This window comes from Ciconia boyciana, chromosome 4 (assembly GCF_034638445.1).
Source record: "Ciconia boyciana chromosome 4, ASM3463844v1, whole genome shotgun sequence".
In the NCBI taxonomy this organism is placed as follows: domain Eukaryota; kingdom Metazoa; phylum Chordata; class Aves; order Ciconiiformes; family Ciconiidae; genus Ciconia; species Ciconia boyciana.
Window position 1 is genome coordinate 49496857 of NC_132937.1, and position 21306 is coordinate 49518162.

A 21306-nucleotide genomic window follows, 5' to 3' on the forward strand; every position below is an offset into this window, starting at 1 on the left:
TCTCCATCCTTGCTTAAAACCACACTCTTCTGTGCTGCAATCATATACCTTCTCAGGAGGCAGGTGAACCTAAGTTTTTTGAGGTCCTTATAGTCTTGGAAGAACTTCATCAAGGAATAATAATAATAAAATAATTTAAAAAATGAAAAGCAGGATTCCTTAAAATTAACGGCATGGAATTGTTGCTGATTTCTCTACTAGAAGGAGACATCTCATTTCCTCCTTCCTGAACGATTTATACACTTGCATATGACACCAGAATCCTTGTTCTATAGCCATGAAAAATGTCTGTTATCCACCATTTGCAAGACCAAAAAACAGAGTTACGTGGCTTTAACAATAAATTAATGGACAATAAAAGGAAAGCTATTCCATCTCTGATGTCTGCAGAGTATGGGAAGATCCTACACTTTATTGTCTTTCATTGCCTATTGAACACTTATAATTTTGAATTAAAGAATCAAAGCACTGTTCTACTCATATGGTTCTTCGTACAAATTTTCAAAACAAAGAGCTCCAAAATAAATAGCATCAACTCCTCTTGTCTGGCAGGAGACTTCCAGACTTCTTACAAGCTTTGTTTCCCTTCAGATTCAGCATTTTCATGTGGGTGAATCTGCCCTGGAAAACAGCTGCCTCCTTTATACACAGAAAATCAAAAGCAGTTTCCATTTATCTCAGACATTTACTCTTGGTCCAGACTGTCACAATATTCAGCCTCGCAAGTAAAAGTTTAGCCTGGAACGTTTCCTGATTTACTCTGGTAACAGAAAAAAAGGCCCAATACTTTCTATCTGTTAAGGCCTTGAAATGTTATCACCTGTAGCTGCCTTTTCTGCCCTTTTTCCTTCTCACGTTGTGAAGTTTCAACACCCAGAAGCTAAAGACTTCATTTATATTCATAGTTCTTAGAGACCTAAGTACTACAGATTGGTCATAGTGTAAGAACCTAATGAAACAGCATAAAACCTGTAGTGCATAGAACTAGTGTTACTCTATACTGCCACAGACAGAAAAACTGACAAGTTTGGTTCTAAAAATATGGATATAGTGGCAAAAATGTTGCTGTTCTGTGCTGAGCAAAAGATTTGTAGCAGTTAAACTGGATTTAGTGAAACAAACAAACGAATGAACAAAAATGAATATAGGTAGATAGTTCAACTCCTGGGAACATCCTGATTTCACCAACATCCCATATTAGGGTTGCAATACTTGTGGGTTTGATTGTGGGTAAACTCTGACTTCCTCCCCAGGGTGCCCTCTTGCAAGAGACACAAATGCCAAGTTGGGTCTGTGATAGCACCATTATTGAAAGATTTGAAGAACATATGAAAGTTATGTGTGTATCTTCTGCAGTCCAGAGTCACACACATGCCCCAGGGATGAGTAAAGCCTAAGTGGACCACAGGCCCAACTCACTCCATTCTGTTTTGCTTTTGATTATGTCTGTTAATTCCTGTTCACATCTATGATATATATTTATTCCTACAGCAGCTATGTGAGGCACAGAGGCACTCTTTTCCACAAAGGCATAATCAGATTGAGTGTTTTCCACAAGGCTACTTTTGCAGACTGTACAAAATGAAGATTTGTGTAAGTTTGCAAAGTAGAAGCTAATAATAGAATTACTTATCTTCCACTGTAATGATAATGCCCTTAGGACTTAACTATCCTTTGTCTTGGAAAGCAATATAGGAAGTCATTGTACTTAGAGCACTTCAAAATTTTAACCCTGCCAAAATTTCCTTACAATGCCCTGTTACTCTGCATGGTCCTTGCTTTCTCTGATGTCACCCCTTTATCTAAACCTACAGTCCCAGTATGTTCATGAGTTCTCATATTTCCCAGTTTCAGATTAAATCCATAAACCTATTGCTGGGGCCAAAGTATATTCCAGCAGTTGCAAAAGCGATACGTATTATGGCTGGAAATAACACACAATCTTTCATATTTCATATTTGTGTAATTAGACAATTAATTTTTAATTAATATTTAAAATTTAAATTTATTTAATGTTAAACTTCCTAACTAATAATGTACATTTTTTGTTCATCAGGCATTTGCACATGCATATCAGTATGCATGGTTTTTAAAACAGGATCTGATGCTAAGGTTGTCTGAAGTAGCATTGAGCTATTTGAGTAAGAAATAGGCAGCAGAGCCACATACGCCTTACAAGAAATTGATTAAATGATCAATAGGACAAGCAAAGAAACATAATATTTTACAGTCAGTCAGTTTTGACACTCGGACAACTCTTCTGCCTTTTTCAACCACTATGGCCCTCAGTAGAGAGATGCGGGCTGTTGCTTCTTCTCTACAAACCCCAAAATGAGAACTTTGGTTGGTTTAGAACAGTATCTTTCAAAACACATGCACGCATGTTTCAAGACCAGAGTGTGTTGTAAATACACTTCAAGAAACTCTGAAGACAAAGAATACTTCTTCCACCTGCATTTTCACATTGTTTTTTGCTTTTTGTTCCCTATTGTCCCTTTTCCCATCTCCCTTTAATGTACAAAACTTTTAATAAAGTATGAAAATGTCATTTTATGTTCATTTTCAACAACATGGAAGCTGTGCATAAAAAATGCTTCTATCAGTTAATAAAGGGAAAACCTTATCTTAGGGAGATAATAACAGGTCCATGGTGTTGTTAAAATATGAACGTAACCATCAGTCTTCCCATTTTCATTGGCCAGACTGGGAAGAATTTTTAAAAGATAACAGAAAGAACAATCATGGCATTAGAGATAAGAACTTTAAACATTAAAAAGGTTTGCTCACACCAGACTACCTCTAGGAAAAAAAATATGTATGTACTTAGTGTTATTACTTGTTATATATGTACATAGTGTTGTTAGTTGACTCCAACAGTAATGCCAGGACTGTCTGTACCGATTAAAATAGCTAATAAAAGTACAGCAATAAATAATTTTTTTTTTTTTTTAATAAAAATCCAGCTTCAGGGAAGAATAAGAGAAAAGAAACCTCCTTGTCACCCTACATTTGTTGGGATGGAAGGATCAAAAAAAAATTATTTAAATCATACATTTTACAAATTTTCTTCTAAATTCTGTAAAGCTGACTAATCATCTTCAATTCCTATAAACAGGCCCATAGCAGTTAATTCTGCAAATCAAGTAATGCCATGTAATATCACAATACAAGACAGTAATCTTCAGTCATAAAAGCAACCCTGCAAACTGAAGAGTATGGTATTTCATGAAGTATCTCCAAATCCAGTTTCCATTCATCCCCAGGTGACAGAATGAAATGTTCAGGTCATTTGACAACTCGCATTTACTCCTCTGAGTATTATCTAGACAGTAGACTTAGCAGTATACTCATATCCTCACTCCTGAAGTATAGTTGAAAAAATGGATTTTTTTTCCTTTACTGTCTTCAAAAACTTCTTGCTGAAGTAAGAATACAAGTCAGGTGACCATTTCCAAATTTGAAATGGAAGAAGCCCTCCCCTTTTTTATGTGTTATATCTTGGGTGGAAAATCTTGTAGCAGCTTAACTTCAACTAAAAACCCTTTATGCAACTTCTCAAGGTCACTGTTAACTGGGCAAATATCTGTGTAAATGCTGATCACACAAAGCTAAGCTACCCAGGGCAGCACTAAAATGTAAATCAAATGCATTCATAAAGCATTGGTTTTTGATCAATAATTGATATAATAACCTGTTGTGCACCGCAATTCCATTTCACTTATTTCTTACTTCTTTTCTTCATTCTAATCTGTCATACCCTGCATATTCACATTACCATTTTATGGTCAAAAATCAGAAACACGATATTCAAGTATTATGTGAAAAAGTCTGTATTTAACAGCATCAGGACTATAATAATGCCCGTTTGAAAAGAACTGTACTTAACTTTCCTGGAGAGAAACCTCTCTTTTACAACAACATAGCACTTTCAGCTCTAGGAATTAAATTAGTTATGTTTAGAAAGAACTTACCACGTAAAACTGTGAGTCTCGTGGACACACTTATTTCGCCAACACTATTGGAAGCCACACATTCATAAATAGCTTCATCTCGTGGCGTGCGCAGTGGTTGTATTCTGAGAACTGATCCAGATCCATCATCAAACTCTATTACCTATAGAAGGAAACAAAAGCTGTCACAGATGTTGTTACAAATGCCTATCCCTCAGTTAATCTGTTCATGAACAATGACCTGTTGGTATTCATGTCATCAAATCCAGGTTCGTTTTTCAAACACACATACCAGAGCAAATTCCACACAGATGGGAAAATGTTTAAGTGGCAATGCCTTCTAACATACATTGCTGTTCAGTGAGCATTCAATGGCCACTCTAAGATAGTTTCAAAAAAGACAGGATGAAAAACAAACAACAAAAAACCCCCCAGCTAACAAGGGCTGTAAGAAAGGATTCTGTAACTTAATGCTCTTTTATCCTGAAGTTCACCACCAATCTCTCTCCATTCTCTTAGGTTAAGTACTGTACCTTCAAATGCTAGTTACATTCATTTTAATTGCTGCAGGCTATATTCCCACTTTACTCACAGAGTACAGTTCACTCATTCATTTAGCTCCAAAGTGAAAAAGGGTCAGCAATTTCTGAACAAGACAGGACTACTCAGTTTAGCTATGCATTTAACCCACAGAACGTGAGTAAATTTATCCAACAATGTATTAGAAAACATGTAACCAGTTAAGAGACTAAATAATAAGGCTAAACATTAAGGTTTAGTTTTTAAATTGCAATATTTACACAAGAAAGATTAATTTTCACATGAAAAAGAATTAATTGAATGGCTCTTATTTCCTTCTTGTTCTGCAGTCAGAATCACATCAGATATTGATGAGTACTGCAGCACTCCAGGCATTAGAAAAGCCTTCCTAATAATTAAGTAATAATACTAATCTATTTAATCTACTCTTTAAAAAATTATTTGTCAATAATATATCTTAGTATTACCATCAGGTAAATGGCACTTATCAAGAAAGGACAGTCACAATTATTTTTTTTTTTAACAAAATAATTAATATTTGGCCATAATCTATACATACATGCACAAAACAATTTACATATATGCCTATTTGCACATATGTTTGTGTCTGTATGTCTAATTTACACACAAGTAATCTACTAGATCTCTATACTCGTTGAGAGTAAGAGACAAATAAAGTACAGGGTACTTTAAAACCATAGTAAAAACTATGGTTATAGGCCCATTATCTTCCCATTTTCATTGTAGGAATTGCTCAGTTTCTTCTTAGCAGGGGAAGAGGTCTAAGTGGAAATAAGATAAAAACTGTTTTTTTCTGAGAAGAAATTGGTTTGATAGCATACAGGCTGTATTACTTTTCCTTGTTCTTTAAGTAAAGCCATTGTCCTAAACAAATCTAGGCAACACAACATCTCCATCTCATCTTAGCACAAACAAAAGAATAACTAGAATTCTTGATAAACTGACATTTATGAGGGAAAGGAAAATTTCACAATCTAAAAGCAGACAGACTAACAATTTGTAGATAAAAAATGAAAGCACGGGACCCAAATAATCACAATTGTTACACTTAAAAAGAATAATTGTTATTGTTTAAATCTGGATGCTGAACAATCCTAGCTGGATGGCCAATAAAAACAATTGCAGCAGATTGCGTTGGGCAAATACTGCAGAGCTTAAGTTTCAAGTCTGGTGTCTCCAAAATATGTATCATAAAATGGATTTACTTTTCCTGTGATAAGTTCTCCCCTTTCCTGCATATCACAGACAGTTAATTCCTCCCACTCCCCCATCTACTGAATGAGATTTTTTTAAAAAAAAAAGCATGGACTTTTGAATAAAACCAGCCTCAAGCCACAGGGTAGAATGGTGCAAATTTTTAAACTTGTTTTTTTCCCCTTCTCTGTTTCTTTTTAAGTTCCTCTGAGAAAGACTTCTTAGTAACTTAAAGTAGATTTTTCTAATTCATATTATTGGAACTGATTTGAAGCAAGAGGAGAAAAAAGAATCCTCCTGTATTATGTTCATTCATAGTACATACCTGCAATATAAATAAAAGATGAACGATTAATAGCAAAGTCCCACAAGGTCTTATTGTAGCCTTTAATTTCAGAAATAATGTATAGTTTTCACCACTATTCTCACTCAGTTGTGAGAATTAGCCTGTGAGCAAGAACATTCCACATTCAAAGATAATAATCTTCAAATACATAAACAGACCACTGCCAAGAGAGAGGGAATAAACTATTTGTTCCCCCGTTGCTAGATAAGACAATAGCTATGTACATCAAGTTCCAGCAAAAAAGTTCGGTTCCACATGAGAAAAAAAAAGCATGGCAAGGTTCATGGAACACTGTAGGAGGCCGTCCAAGTTTATTGGGGGGTGAGGGGAAGTAACCCCCAGCATCCCTGGGAAAGCATATGGATTAGGTGGTCCACTGAAGTCCTTTCCAGCTGTATTTACTAGGCTTCTATGAAGACAGGAGGACAGGTAAAAGATTTTCATGTCTGTACTACTAAGTAATCAAGCTCAGAGAAATATACAAAATATTAATGTGAAAGAAGAGGAAAAAAAGCCCAAGTAATTTTTCTCTTATTGGAGCAGCTGACAATCTCAGATGTTTCTTGTTTCGCAAATGTTCCATGTGTCTTTTCTGAATCTCATTTCTACTGTTCTGTTCTTATTTAGAGATACTACAGCATGAATTAATGGCCTTACTTTGGACACAAATGAAAGCTGCTTAAAATATTGATGTGTCCTGCACACTTTATAACTACTCTGCTCAGTGGTTATAATCAAAATTATAATATACTTGGTAAGTGTTTTCTATTTCTTGAATTACATTCCATCTTACTTGGCTATACAGCTCGTTCAACAGTTCACTAATGGCATTTTTAAAACATTTTAAATTATTTTTATATAGTTTCATTCAAATATTTTTTATGGAAATAAACCTGTTTTATTTTTGCTTATTCTCCCTAAAAACAGGTACATAGGTACACAGAAAACAATATATGAAGCAAATAAACCACGACATATTGCAAAATAAAACTGAATCAACACAGTAAACATGTACATGCCCAATCTTTCACTGCTCAGAACTCACCTGAAGTGAAAATTTTGTGACCAGAAGGGGATAAATTGTATGGAGTTTATAATAAAATTTCTATGTTAATCCCTCTAGCCAATTACAGCTCTGCATATGCTCTGAAAAGTGCAAACAGTTCTTGGCACTAGGAGGTCACATGCATGCTTTTATTTCTCATATTGTAGTAAATATATAAGCAAAGAATTATATTGGTTAATGAACAAATTCCAATGCCTTTAAATATTTTTTGAACAAAAAAGGAATAAAAAAAGATTTATTTGTACAAGAAATGCAATTCTTTCCTGCTGACGTAAATCTAACCCGAAAGCCAGGGCAAGCAATCTTCCCAAATACTATTAAAATTCACACAGAATACTTAAATATTCAGTAACTTTTAATAGGTATATCTTAGATCATTTCCTCATAAAATGCATGTTAAAACTGTTTTATATACAAATTAGTCATCTTCCAAACACTTGTTTTCTTAATGCAGAAGTCTCTTGTTTAGCATTGAAAATAGTGAAGCGACACAGTGAAAATTATACACTCGTAGTGCCAGTTTTGGTATCCATTCTACAAGCCTTCTGACATTTTCTGAGTTTTTTCTTCATGTTAAGGGTCAATCCATATTTGATATTAATTGTTCCTGCCACTAAAAGAGGGAATAATATTCGTTGTCTTATTTCCCCCAAATAACCAGTATCCTTTGAACAGATTATCTTCACTGTTTCCTTTAATTGAAGATTGTGGAGAGAGAGGAAACAGCTTTCTCTAAAGCCTTTTCCTAGGTTATTGTTGAGAAAAGAATCAAAAGCAAACAAGTTTTACATTTCCTCTTCAGCAGCCGGAACTACAATGTCCCTTTCATCTCTCTCTGCAATAGTGGTAAGCAATTGTGGTAGCAGAAACAGTAGCAGCTAGGTCTGTTCGATGCACACTGTCACAACAGGAGGTGGCTTGCTCTCTGGAGACAGCAATCACTGCTCAAATAATTTTCCCCCATCTCCTTCATGGAAAAGATAGCAGGCTGAACAGAAGCACTTCAAGGCTCCCCAGTTAGATCACGCTAGTTTAGAAAACAGCAGTAGCAGTTATCTCTTTAATAGTGCTATGCATAACAAGTTTGCAAAATAAAAACTTCATGAGACTGCTCCCACTAAATTATCCCCCATAGTCATAGCTATTTTGCTTAATCACTGATAATAAAGCACACATATTGGGATTAGAAACGAGGCTGGAATTAATGTTTTTCAGAGGAACAGAACAATGGACCTAATACCTCAAATCTCTGATTGCTGACTTTCTTTCCCTTTTTGTTCCAGACAATTTTAGGTCTTGGATCTCCTGTGGCTTGACAGATGAATGAGGCGACTCCTCCCGAAACCCCCGTCTGGTCAACGGGAGTTCTTGTAAACTTTGGTGGTGCTGAAACAAACAAAAATATAACAAAATTAATCTAAGTGGTAAACATAAAAAATAAGCAATGTCAAGATTTCAAAATGAAAATAGAAGGAAATGTTTTGTTTCTCCAGTGATAGTATTCACCTGCAAGAGAAAGCTTTAAAAAAATAACTAAAAGGTCAGGAAAGTACTTACAGATTTTACTAGTGAAATTTATATTAAAACGGAAATCTGATAGTATCAGAATAGCAAGATCACACCTTATATTTTATCACCATTATAAATAAAAAATCCAATTTGTCTTCTGTTGCAAAATGAGCTCATCAATCAGCTGTAATAAGATCATGATTCATGACTTGATGTTATGATCACAGTATGTCATGAAAACAGGATTCTCACCTTTAAGCCATTAAAATCAGTGACATTTAGGAGAAAGCATTTGTAAGTTTGCAGTGGTGGAGGTAAATGACTATGTATTAGGAGTCCACGCAGAAAGGACTGTAACAGAAGAGAGATTTATGCTTGGGCACAGTTTCACATATAGCTCCTATTCACTCCCAAGTTATTCTACTCTGTCAGAAAGAAGTAAAAAAAGATCCAACTATTGCAACAACAGCAGAGGAGAGAGAAATGGAGAAATCATTTTAGAAGTAGGAAAAGGCATTTTAATTAATTATTCTCTTTCCTTCTATTTCTGTTACAACATAATTAAAATTAATTTATCAGCCTTGTGGTGAAACAAAACTTTTGAACTTACACCAACACAACATATGACTTCTAAAGATTTAATATAAAAATCTATGAGATTATGTCTAACCACAGCACAGAAATGTTGAACAGTTCCTGTAAATATTTACATCAGTCTCTTTCTTAGCTGAGAAATTTTTAGAGATCCAATACACTTTAAGATGCTGATTTGAATGATACAAAGTGAATAATTAGGGCCAATAAATGATAAAAAATCCAGGTCTTTGCTGTAGAGTCTTTCTCAGTTTTAAGTTGTTATATGTAGTTGCTCTATAGCAGCTGTTGCAATTGATTTTTGCTCTCATCTTCAACTTTCAGCAGTCAGCTCCTTTTTGTTCCCAACCTCTTCACTCTTCTTGGCTTTCCTCTCTTAGTTCTGACAGTTATGTACCTGCACTGTGCTAGTTTTCATTTCTAAGTTGCTGCTCTTCACTTCTGATATCTAACCCCTTATTCTGCTGAACTGGTCTTTCCACAGGCAATAGGTCTTGTCAGCATGTTTATTTAAATGTCAGAAACCCAGCAGACTACAAGTATACATGTACGTAACATGGTAAGAAATCCTGAAATAATTTAAAATGTCAAGAAAATATGATGTGGCCATTATTATAAAACAAACTCAATATGTTGATGTTACGTTGCTACATTAAATATGACAGCATGCAGATTGTCCTAAGTTTATGAAATGAAATGAGTCTTTTTTACCCTACCCCTAAGGTGTAACATACCACTAACAAAGGTAATTTTCAAAAAATGAAGTAAAAATATAATTTTCCTGAAAATCTGCATGCTTTTGTCTTTAATAGACATGTCAGGCAAAATTGTTATTGCTCAACTTTTCAGAATGCTCAAGGGTCCTTGAACTATCTGCTGTACTAATTTTGCCTGGTGAACATGCACCTGAAACCAAATGCAACAGCAAATCTGAGCACAGCAAAAAAGTGTGCCACTGCTGCCATGGGGAACTTATGAAAGAACTTCTCTGATGTAAAAAAATTGCCAAAACCATGGCAAATAAAACACAGAGCAAAGAAACTAAAAATCCTTTCCCAAGGCACAGGCTTTATGCTTGGACCACAGAAAAGACAGAAATGTATTCTGATGAACACCATCTGGGTTTCACCAAAACTGCTAGCTTTGAATCCTTTTCTATGCATGTATTAACTCAGCACTCTGATATGTAAAGAGACATGACTGAATCTGATATGCTGATATTCTGTGGCACAAGTTGTGATTGTGTGCCATCAAGTGAAAAATGATGCGCTGCCATCTCTTTTTATTCTTTTTGACATTTTGTGAATTCAGTGTTGAACCTCACACCAACAAAAGAAAAACACTGCGTGGGCAAGTCCATCAGCACAGAGTAACTATGTATAGTAGTTCATAGGCAGCTTTTAAATTCTAAATTTATGCCTCACTCATGCATTCAGTGACTGCCCAACTGATAATTTCAGCATCAATAAAGTAACTTACTACCTTAGAGACAAGGTCTGTTTTGGAAAATTTGCCAGTTTTGCCATGCATTACAAGGGTCAAGGAGGGAAAGCAACTCAATTTAAGAGCCATGCTGTGCATTAATTCCTGCAACACTTCAGTTAACTATCTTGGAAACAGGAGAACTGCAGATTTTTAAAAAACAAACAAAAACAAAGCAACAAAAATGATAAGCAAAGATGGTGTTGAACTATGTTAAATTGGCTTTAAAAAAAATACAAACCACTACAACTAACCAACCAACCAAAAAAACCCACCATATTCTACTGTTAGGTTTTATGTCACTGCCAGTCACCATGACATTTATGGTTGGCATGCTTTTATATATGCGATATATTGCATTAATGATAACAATAATACAAAAAAAGCTAAATAAAGAGCAAGCCCTTCCCTCCTTATCAGACACGCAGAGACAAATTCTCCATTAGTGCAGCTGAGGTAAACACAAGAGAGCTTGCACTAATTTACACCATATGACAGTTTACCTTTCCCACTGCCGCTAAACACAAAAGAAACAAACGAAATCCCCTTCGTCTCCAACACTCTGCAAACTGCAAAGATGTTTATCAAATAGTGCACATAGCAATATATATGAAACTAAAAATTTTCCACCAAACTTAACTGCTGTTAGAGGTAGAACCAGTTTTCTGGCAATTTCTTCATCTAGCACTGAGCCAAACCTGGTAAAGCACTATAACTGCTATGACTCCGTATGAAAATTGCTTACTATCTTCTGCAGAGCTGTATCTACATAGTGGAGTTGCAGAAATAGGGTTGAATACCTAACGTAATGTGGCTTTGGTAGCTATCTGAAGTAGAACAGCATTTTTCCAGTCCTACATGAATTTTTGCTGGACTGACAACTAGTAAAGCTGTTGTTTGTTAACTAACAACACTTGCTATGAAGCATTAGAGGCAAAAGACAAGCGCAGTTGTTACATAATTATGTAATTCCCTATTTGTAGACATTTTTCAAGAAAAACAAGGTTTTAAGGTTGTATGTAAAGACCACATTATTGTATGTAAAGACTGATACCATCTACATCAATAAAAAAGCTTCACACTCCAGTATAGAAAGGAACCGTGATGACGTTTGTGATTCACTTACACCATAATCTAGCTGAAAAAATAAGGTATGTGGCTGGTCAAAGTTTCCTTTTGCATAAGTAAGTAATTTCTGTAAAAAAACCTTGTCGCAACTCTTCTCCAATGCCTAATCTTGAAAGTAAGACAGCTATCTTTGAGGTATCATACGATAGCAGAGAAAGAAAAGTATTACTAGAACATAGATAATTTTAGCTGAAACAGGAAACTTACAGTAGTCCTGTACACTTCGGACATTTTAATGCATACAATGGCTGTTTTCAGCAGTTCATCTTTACATTCACAAAATGAAATTTAATTTGGCAAACCAGTTAAATGCCCCGCTTCAGGCTCAGCAGCTGCACCAGAGGAATAATAATGTCTGCATGTTTAATAGGTGTTGTGATGATAAACTCATTTATGGTCAAGAGATGCTCAGACTATGGTGATAGTAGCCAGCCACCCATGGAGACAGATAGGTATTATGCAATCCATCTTTTCATTATTCAGTCAACATGTTCATCTCGTTGCATATAAAGTGACCATCATCGGTGTAAGGGTATGTGAAATCATAACCCAACAGAAGCAAAATGAAAAGTAGTATTTGTTGCTTTTATCTTTATAAAGGTTGTTAATTAAGGTTTGACACAAATTATCTCCACAATTAATGTAGTCAGTTTCTTGACATTGATTCTGACCTAAGCTGCCTAGGCAGTCTGATAGCAAACACAATTACACTGCACACACAGTTGTGCTTATTAACATAAAGGCAATTTTGATTGAGAACTGACAAATATTTTCAATCTCCCTTAACAGCAGTGCAGAGTTCAGCAAAAACTCTCTGCAGCACACTTCATTAAGCACAGCAACAATCTATATGGGAACCTTCCAGTGAAATTAAATCTGCAAAAAAATCAGATGTTATAGGTTACCAACTATGGTATCACAGCCTTTCAGCACTTTTGAAACTCTCCTTAGTCACATTTCAATAAAGCTGCAATTAGAATTACAGAAGTGTAATTAAAATAACAAAAAGTAAAATTCAGTTAAAATCAGCACCTCATATTTCTGGACTTGAACTATCTTGTGGGCATCATCCAAATTGCAGCAATATTGGCTATTAGATGCAAACAACACAAGTTTTGTTTGTTTCAGCTTGTTTATCCACCAGTGCCTACTCAGATATTTGTGCTGACACTGAATGTTGATACCTTGTCAAGGAAAAAGTTTTACAGCAGAAGATTTCCGTAACTTGGACTTATGGGAAGTACCACAAGCTTTGTTTTCCAAGGCCTCAGGGTCCCACCCTCTGCTGCTTGTTATGCACTTCTCGCTGGGACTCCTGAGAAGCTCAAGTGACAACTATTGAACTACTGCAAATTACACTCTAATATATGAGGGAAAATTGAATTTAGTGCTAGCTCACCTTAAATACACTAAGCTTTAATTTGTTTGTTTTAAGGAGTTTAAAGCCGTAGAAGTTAGGCTGCTGCTTCAACAAGCAGTCAAGCTGTCCCCCCAGGGGGTACAGGAACTTCTGAAATAGAGATAGTTTACCACTACCCAGAAAGCAGCTGTCCTTTTTTGCATATTGAGCTTCCATAAAACATATTTATAACATGACACTAAAATAACTTACTTGGATTGGAACATTTTCATAGCTTTGCACAAGCATAAGACATCTCTTTCTTCCCTTTTCACTTCCACGTTGTCTTTTTTAAGTTTAAGTACAATTCTGAAGTAGTGAATGGAATTAACTAATTCACATTTCATCATGTTATGGAATTATCTAACTTTTAATTTTGCTGTTTTATACTCCGTGCTGTGCTTTGAGGACATGTAACACTTTTCCTCTGCACTCAAATAAAATGTCTGACAAAATATTTTTGAAATTAGTAGTTCAGCCCTCTTCTTTCCACAGCTACTGAGAGCTATTCTTGTGCAAAGACATTTTTATGGGCATAACTCCTCTAATTAAGATATAAATATGAGGATAAGACTTCACCTTCTTTAAAGGTAAAGTGAGAGCCAATGGGATATCTGCAGCTCAAGTATACCAAGGTCAGCATGCAGACCTACTATGGACAAGATATACAGAGAATGCAGACCTCAATGTATTTCTGTTTCTAGACCCTCTATTTGGGGTGTATGGAAGTTCCTAGTATACCATAATTCAACTTATGATTAAACTTTATCATATGCTTGAAGTATGAAAAAATTTCCGAAATCAGAATAAAAATTTCCAAAAATCATATCCTATCATATCCTTTGTCAGCTTTCATAGCAAGTGTGAATAAAGTAACAAAGACATCAGAAAAAATTAAACATGCTAAGATTCTTCTTTCAAATGCCCCATTTACTTGTCAATTAACATATACTGATGTTTCAGGAGACTCCTGAAAAATTACAGTAACTTTTTGGTTGTAAAGATTTTTTTTGTAGCAATAAAAGCTGGAAGATAATAGAGTCACAACTGTTCCCATGGAACCTTTTCATCTGACACTCAGAAATGCGTGTTGAGCGCAGAGTAAACAATGTGGTCTGTCAGGTGCCCATGCACTTTGGGACACTGCACACACCCCATCACAAGAATCACTGTCACTTAGTGTAGAGCACCTATGTATGACTGGTCTAGTGACATCAAGTTTCAGTGGGGTATGTGACTGGACTCATTCCTAGTTATAATTCTGAAGTCATTCTTCCCATACCAAATTATACACTCAGAAAATTCCTACACGGGGTGAAAAAAAAAAAGGAAAAAAGAAAAAAAAAATCGAAATACCCTTTATTCACCCCACATCCCACTTAGTAATATTCACTGCGTCCCACTGACTTATCAGTAACTGCTATATATTCTAAGTAAACAGGCTATAAACAGGTTCACGGTCAATACTGGCGAAGGCTCCTGTCCTGGTAAAAATGAACAAATAGGCACATGTTGCATGTAATCTCAGCCTGGTACTGTATAGACACATTACAAATTACATGAGTTATTATTCTTTTCACAATTCCTCTAGGACTTAACATACTAAAACAACTAATTTTTATATATATATACATATAATATTTAATAGAAAATATTTTTGTGCTCATTTATTTATTAAAAAGAATTTTCAAAGCACACTCATTTACAGGGTTCACTGCTAATTTACTCATTAATCATAATTTGTGACATCAGTTAGACTGATCATTGTTATAAGCAATTGTTTTGCCTTAATTCTAACTTGCACTTACGGTGGACCTGCAAATTTGCTATGTAAGAAAGTTAATTAGCTTTTATTTCTATAAGGACAAATGACAATTTGTATTGATGAAATCTGCATATAGAAATCCCAAAGCTCACAACTGGTATCTTCCTAAGGGCTCTTGTCTGTCAGTCACAAGCTGGTGAAATTTTCCTGTTTGTCACCGTAAACATCTTAAAACTGCATCATCCTTACATCCTTCAGCAAGAATAGCAACAATGCAATCTTCAAATGCCATCATACTCTGAGAAGCTGAAGAGTTTTATTACCCTGTGAATGAAAATTACCAGTTTTTCATCTCTGAACTACTACATGCAATCCAGCTATGCCAACTAATTCCAGCTGAAGACCTTGATCCATTTGGTTCACAAAAATTATTTGCAGGTACAAACACACGTTTCCCAAAATCCTGGGTGAAGGAAACGAAGCTATTTCACTTTACAGGTGTCACAACTTCCTCTTAAAAACCCAGCCTCTACAAAAATGATCATAAAATCTTTATAATATAATCAAAAGGTTTATCTCCCCACCTTCTTTCTGCTACTTGTATTCTACTAAAAACAAAAGCACTCAGACGAAACAATTGTGTCAAAAAATGTCTGATTTTTTGGGGGTGGTGTTGGTTTTTTTTCCAATTTAACAGTCATCTCCAGTTCCGGACCCTTCAATCAGCCAGAGCATACCCACCCTACAAATTTAGTAAGCGGCTCAAAAGAAGATGATCACTTCCTGATCTCTCAAGGAAAATACTAAAAGTCAAGCCTATCTTTATGTTTTCAATTTTCTGCAACACACAGTGTCAGTTTACTAGGCTGACCATTGGGTTTATTCTTCCCTGAAATACAAAATCAAATTACATACTTACAAGTAAGGCCTTACACGTAGAATAGGTAGGTTACATTTTCCAAAAGGTCTAATGTTAAAATAGCACATTCCTGATTTGTACCTCTAGGCTGTGCAAGCCTTGGTACCAGCTCATTTCATTGTGGATTATGTATGCTTTTTTAGAGACAGACTTTATCTGAGCCCTAAGGAGGGAGGAGGAGCTAATAGGAGGAATACAAACCAACACAGACAGCAGCAGACATTTATTTGCCAACTAACATCACCCCCATACACCCTCCCATAATCATTTACAGTTTATAATAACTGGGAGAAAGAAAAAGGCTTTCACAAGTGTGAAGAACCTATGTGAAAAACTTGTGAAAAAGCCTTTTATTAGTACTACAGACCAATATGTTTATACCCTAAGTAGGATGAAACAAGAATTTATTGCTGTGCTTTTTCTATTAAAACTGTTGCAGGCAACCTGATAACAATTTAAGTTGGTTTCATGACAAATTATTAGGACACTTACTGTAAAGCTGAGACCAGCCATTAACTACTGCCTCAGCAGAGTGCTATCATGCTAAGCCTAATGGGAAGCCTGGGCTGACAGGCCATCGGAGTCGGCCTCCTCAGTGATGAGAACAGAGGAGATTCCCAAAGTCAGACCCACCCCCGTCTCCTCTTGCCTTCAACCCCCAAGTTGCATACACAGCTTTACTTGCCAGTGCTACATAACTATTATCTTCTAACTATCTTTTAAATATCACTACAGAAAAGGAAACAGTTTTACATATTTGTTTCTAAATCTCCCCTTATTTACTCCAGTGTCTCTTCAGGTGTTTCTACACAAGAATTCTGGTTTACGCTAGTTTAAGAAAAGAGAAACAGGATGCTTGGTTCTAGCATTTGATTAACCTCAGCACTGAAAGATGTAGGCATAGCATGAAGTACCCACGATGCAGTAAATAGACAGCAGGGCAAGAATTTTCTTTTTCTCTTTCCCATGCCTATAGGAATTCCAACACTGTAAATTTAACCCAACTGCACATATGCCTTTAAGTTATACACCAGCACACGTGTTCAAATGCACAATACAAAACAAAATAGGTATAAGCTTGTGTGTATACACAGCATTTATCAACATACGGGATATGTAAAATCTGGAGGGGGCTTAATCTACCTGAGTTAGAAAGAGGAACTCGCTAGTTAATCCAGTACTAAGCCTCCTTCCAGGAGCAAATGAAAAGCATAAAGCCTCTTGAATCTAAAAGGTTAGTGACGTGCACCACTTCATCCCCCAGGAACATTACATAACCTTGTCATATTCACTAATTTAATGAAAAGAAATTCTGCTTCAAAGCTCTCTACTGCTTCTTTTTAAAATTTTAACGTCTGCAGACTGCATATGAATTATTTGGTAACTGAGAGCCGACACTCCTTTTCAATGTGCAAAGAAGAAGCAGTGGATCTTAAAATGCCAGGCAAGCGGATCTCTTTTGAGAGAAGTTTTGCTCTAACAGAAAAGGGAGAATAACAAGATCCTGCAGGTAAGAGTTTCAACTAGTGACTGAGAGTATCCAGGTTATGACTAGAGATATGGCCTTTATTGGTGTTTCAGACTTACTAAACCCCTCAAAATACAGGTACCAAAACTAGGAATAATAAAATTGGGGCACTGTAACAACTGAGTGAAGCCTCCACTCATATTTTATTTATCTAAACACAATAAAATGCATACTTGGCCATTTATACACAGGGCAGATTGCTGATTAGCGACTGTGAAAGCAAAGTCACCTACCTAATGGTAAGATTGACTCAAAGAGAAGAGAAACCGTCAAACTCTACATACTAAATATGGTTCAGTGTTAATGCTTGGCAAGGCACCCATATAAGCAAATTCTCATAACTCCTGTTCAAGCAGAAGAGAAATTAATAAAATTCTGCCTGAGAACAGATCACATGACTTACTTTCATCTAAGTATCATCCTTTTCCAACACTAGAGGCAAACTGCGTTGTTACCAATACCACAATTGGCCAGCACATCAAAGAGGAAATGTATTCTGTTACAATCTGCTACTATGCTCTGTGAAAGTGACCTAAGATGCTAGTCTTTTGCACAACATGCTTATATGGGTGAAATGCCTTAATGTTATCCACTTACTGTAAAATCATCCTTAGCTCAAGCCACCTGAAGATAAAAGCAAGAAAAATTTATAAAACTCAAAACACATATGTTATCAAAGTTTATAAGGACATGGGTGAAAGAAAATTCAAAGTCATTCAACCTTTCTATTGCAGCTACCAAAACCAGAAGACCTCCCTTCTCCACTTCTGTTTCCAGATAACATGAGGAGGCTTAGGAGGCTTAGCTTAGGGACCAAGCCCTTGGCCAAATACTAGTCCCCAGCCTTTACCCCCAACAGATGAAGAATATACCCAGTCTGTTCCTTGGGTGTATGGAGGTGGCCTTTAGATTCATCAAACCTGTCTCAAATATAATAATTGACTTTCAACTTAGTGACAAGGTGGTTTATACCTTCTCTTCTTTAAAGCATTCTGGACAGAGTCATGTCCTGTCCTGGTGGTAAACACATAGTTTTATACCTCTTTCTTTGTTGGGTTAAACTATTAAACTGCTGAGGGGCAGACTGTTGTTACTTGGGACAAATACGTGCATGTATCTAATCAAATCTTACAGTCCATATGAACATATATAGTTTGGGGCATTAAGGGGTTTAAGATGACTTTCTACTTGCAAACCAGCATTATGAGATGGCATGACTTGACATAAGCATAATTTATTGAGCTAAACTGGTTAAAGACTATATCATTAAGCTTGCTATAAAATAAAAAAAATAATAGTTAGTAGAGACTCATAAATCTTTCTTTCCTTCTTACTAGGTTAGAACTCCTTCATCCCAGAAGTTGATAAACACCTCTCTCTCTCTATTAGTTCTAAAACAACATTTACCATTTGCCTGCAACAATTGATTACATGAAATCTAAATTAGATGTCCAGCCAAGTAGAGAGAATATATGTTCCTCTTACCAGCACCTCCTGTGAGAGCTATGCAATGCAGCCCAGCTTCAGCTGTACTAAAAGACAGGTTAGTGTGGCCTGTAAGATGATACATTACTGATTCATAAACTAGGTCAGAAAACTGCTATAGGTATTAAAAAAGATTCAGTGACTAAAGGCCCCAATGGATCGTCCCAGTTCCTTGCCTACAAGTCATTTAAGATACATCAGTATGGTTAACACAGTACAAGTAGCCTGCTCTGGGATATGGTTATGCAGATATAAAAGCACTGATTAGAATGTATTTACACTGGCAGTATTTTTGATACTGTGTGGTTTTGGTAGTACACAAGTGTCCTATTGCGTATAGCTGCTGCTATGAATACAAGCTCCTGCAAGTCACATTTTGTTGTCAGTAAGGACAATGCACCGCCAATATGCAAAAAATTCTACTCCTGAAGTGCAGTTTTGTAGCTAAAACTGCATCTGCCATATGAACTTCTTCTACAGGAGCTATATTGCTCTATATTGCTCCTCTCCAATAAAGTTATGCCAGCAGAAATTTGAAGTATATTATATATAATACATTAAAGAATGTGAGAACTAAAACTTCATATACAGGTATACACAACAAAGTTGTAACTAGCTCAAAAATGCAATTAAATAGTAGACTCATAACCAAAAGAAACGTATCACCACATAAAGGTAAAACTCTAATTACTACAAGTCCATTTCTGTTTTAATTCTGATATGTGACAGCACTCCGTACAATTATGTTCTGCAATCTATTACCTAAAATCACCAAAGAGTACAATTATTTGATACCTTGTGTGCTGCTGTAGCATTGCACTTGCTTTACAAGAATCTTGCATGGTTATTCATGTTATTTAAGTGATTTTAATATAATTTTCAGTGATTAAAAATACACCTCAATAGATAATCCTGGCCCACAGTGCTGTGTCTAGCTTACACCTCTCTCATCTATATCTTACCAATGATATCTTCCATTCTTCTCTCTTTAACATAAATTCATTCTTCTTTAAAAAAAAGATACCAAGAAATCATAACACTACATGGAACTGACATTCAGTCAAGGACAAGCTATTTAAAGGGGGACATAATGACAAATTCAGGGTGGAAGAGGGGTAAGAATCTTATGTATAGCCAGATACCATGCTGTAAGAGGAAATCTTACACTAGCATTCTCCAGCTTCTTTTGCCACTGAATACAAAGTTTTTCTGTTACTCAGTTGAAGAAGCTAGAAATTATTTTGTTTCATTCATACAGGTTATTTACAGTGTCAAAGTTAAAAGCACTGCCAAGTGATTTTTATTAATGTGGTATATACAGATTGTGAAGAGTCTCACTTTTGTTTGGTCATCTCCCTTAGAAGGAATTCCCATCAAACAGCACAATCCTCCTTTATCCTCACCTGAGAAAATCAACAGTGGCCCAGACACAGGGAGTCTTATTCCATTCTTACTTTCCTCTCATGAGTCGTCCTTGTTTTATGCTCTCCTTGCTCAATCCGCAGCTGTTCTGAGACCAAGCTAAACAGACCAAACTGGAACTGTCTACAACAGCTCAGGTGTGTGGTCCCGAGAGAGTCAGTGAAGGCAATACAGAATCAACAAAGTTAATTCACCTGGGCTTTACGTCATGCCTTCTCTGTGGAGTGATTATATTTTTACAGTGAAGGACCCCCCATAAATTGGGACCATGACTGCACCACTGAAATACCGATGTGCAGAGATGATCTTAGCGGGGTCTGAAATACATGTTCAAGTTAGTGATTTGACATTAAGTACTTGCAATACATTCTATTATTTCATCCAATCTAATGTTTTTAAGGCATACTTGGTGTTTTAGAATATTACAAAATATTGTAAGCTTGCAAGACACAATGAAGCCTTCTTTCTTAAAAAACTAATTTACATTTGCCCTGTCATAGAGATTTTCACTCTGAAACCTTCATCATAATTGGAAAGCACAATTCATGCCCATCTTTAAAATAAAAGTAAAAATTACTGAAATATAAATACCAGTAAGGATAGCACTCTACATTTTTTCTTTCACAGGCAAATACGTTCTTTCCATTTATTACAAAAACAAAAAGTAGTATCAATCCTAGTCATGGTTCCCTTCTCAGTTCACATCTAAGTAGTAAGAAGATTCAGAAAACAAATTCACTGAAGTTTGGTCTCAAGAGATAAAATTGGAAGCCAAAAGCACTGAAAGTGACAGTTGGCTACTGGACATAAGAGAGGGCCAAGAGCAAAAACTTTTTAATTCTAATCCCATCTCTGCTAATTGCTTGTTGTTTAGCTTCAGGCAAATTACTTAACCTCCAGGTCTCAATTTCCTTACTTCCAGGATTATGCTACTTACATATGTCACGAAACATAGGGT

At 35.9% G+C, this 21306-nt stretch overlaps 1 protein-coding gene across 4 annotated transcripts in view; it reads right to left on the bottom strand.

Moving 5' to 3' along the window:
* The window catches only part of PTPRD (protein tyrosine phosphatase receptor type D), a 380545-nt gene that overhangs the window by 214762 nt on the left and 144477 nt on the right, over positions 1-21306 (bottom strand). For all 4 annotated transcript variants that reach the window (XM_072859514.1, XM_072859513.1, XM_072859512.1 and 1 more), the window contains exons 3-4: positions 8358-8503; positions 3972-4113 (exon numbers count right to left, since the gene is read on the bottom strand). In XM_072859514.1, coding sequence (XP_072715615.1) covers positions 3972-4113; positions 8358-8503 — 288 coding nt within the window. The remainder of the gene's footprint in view (positions 1-3971; positions 4114-8357; positions 8504-21306) is intronic.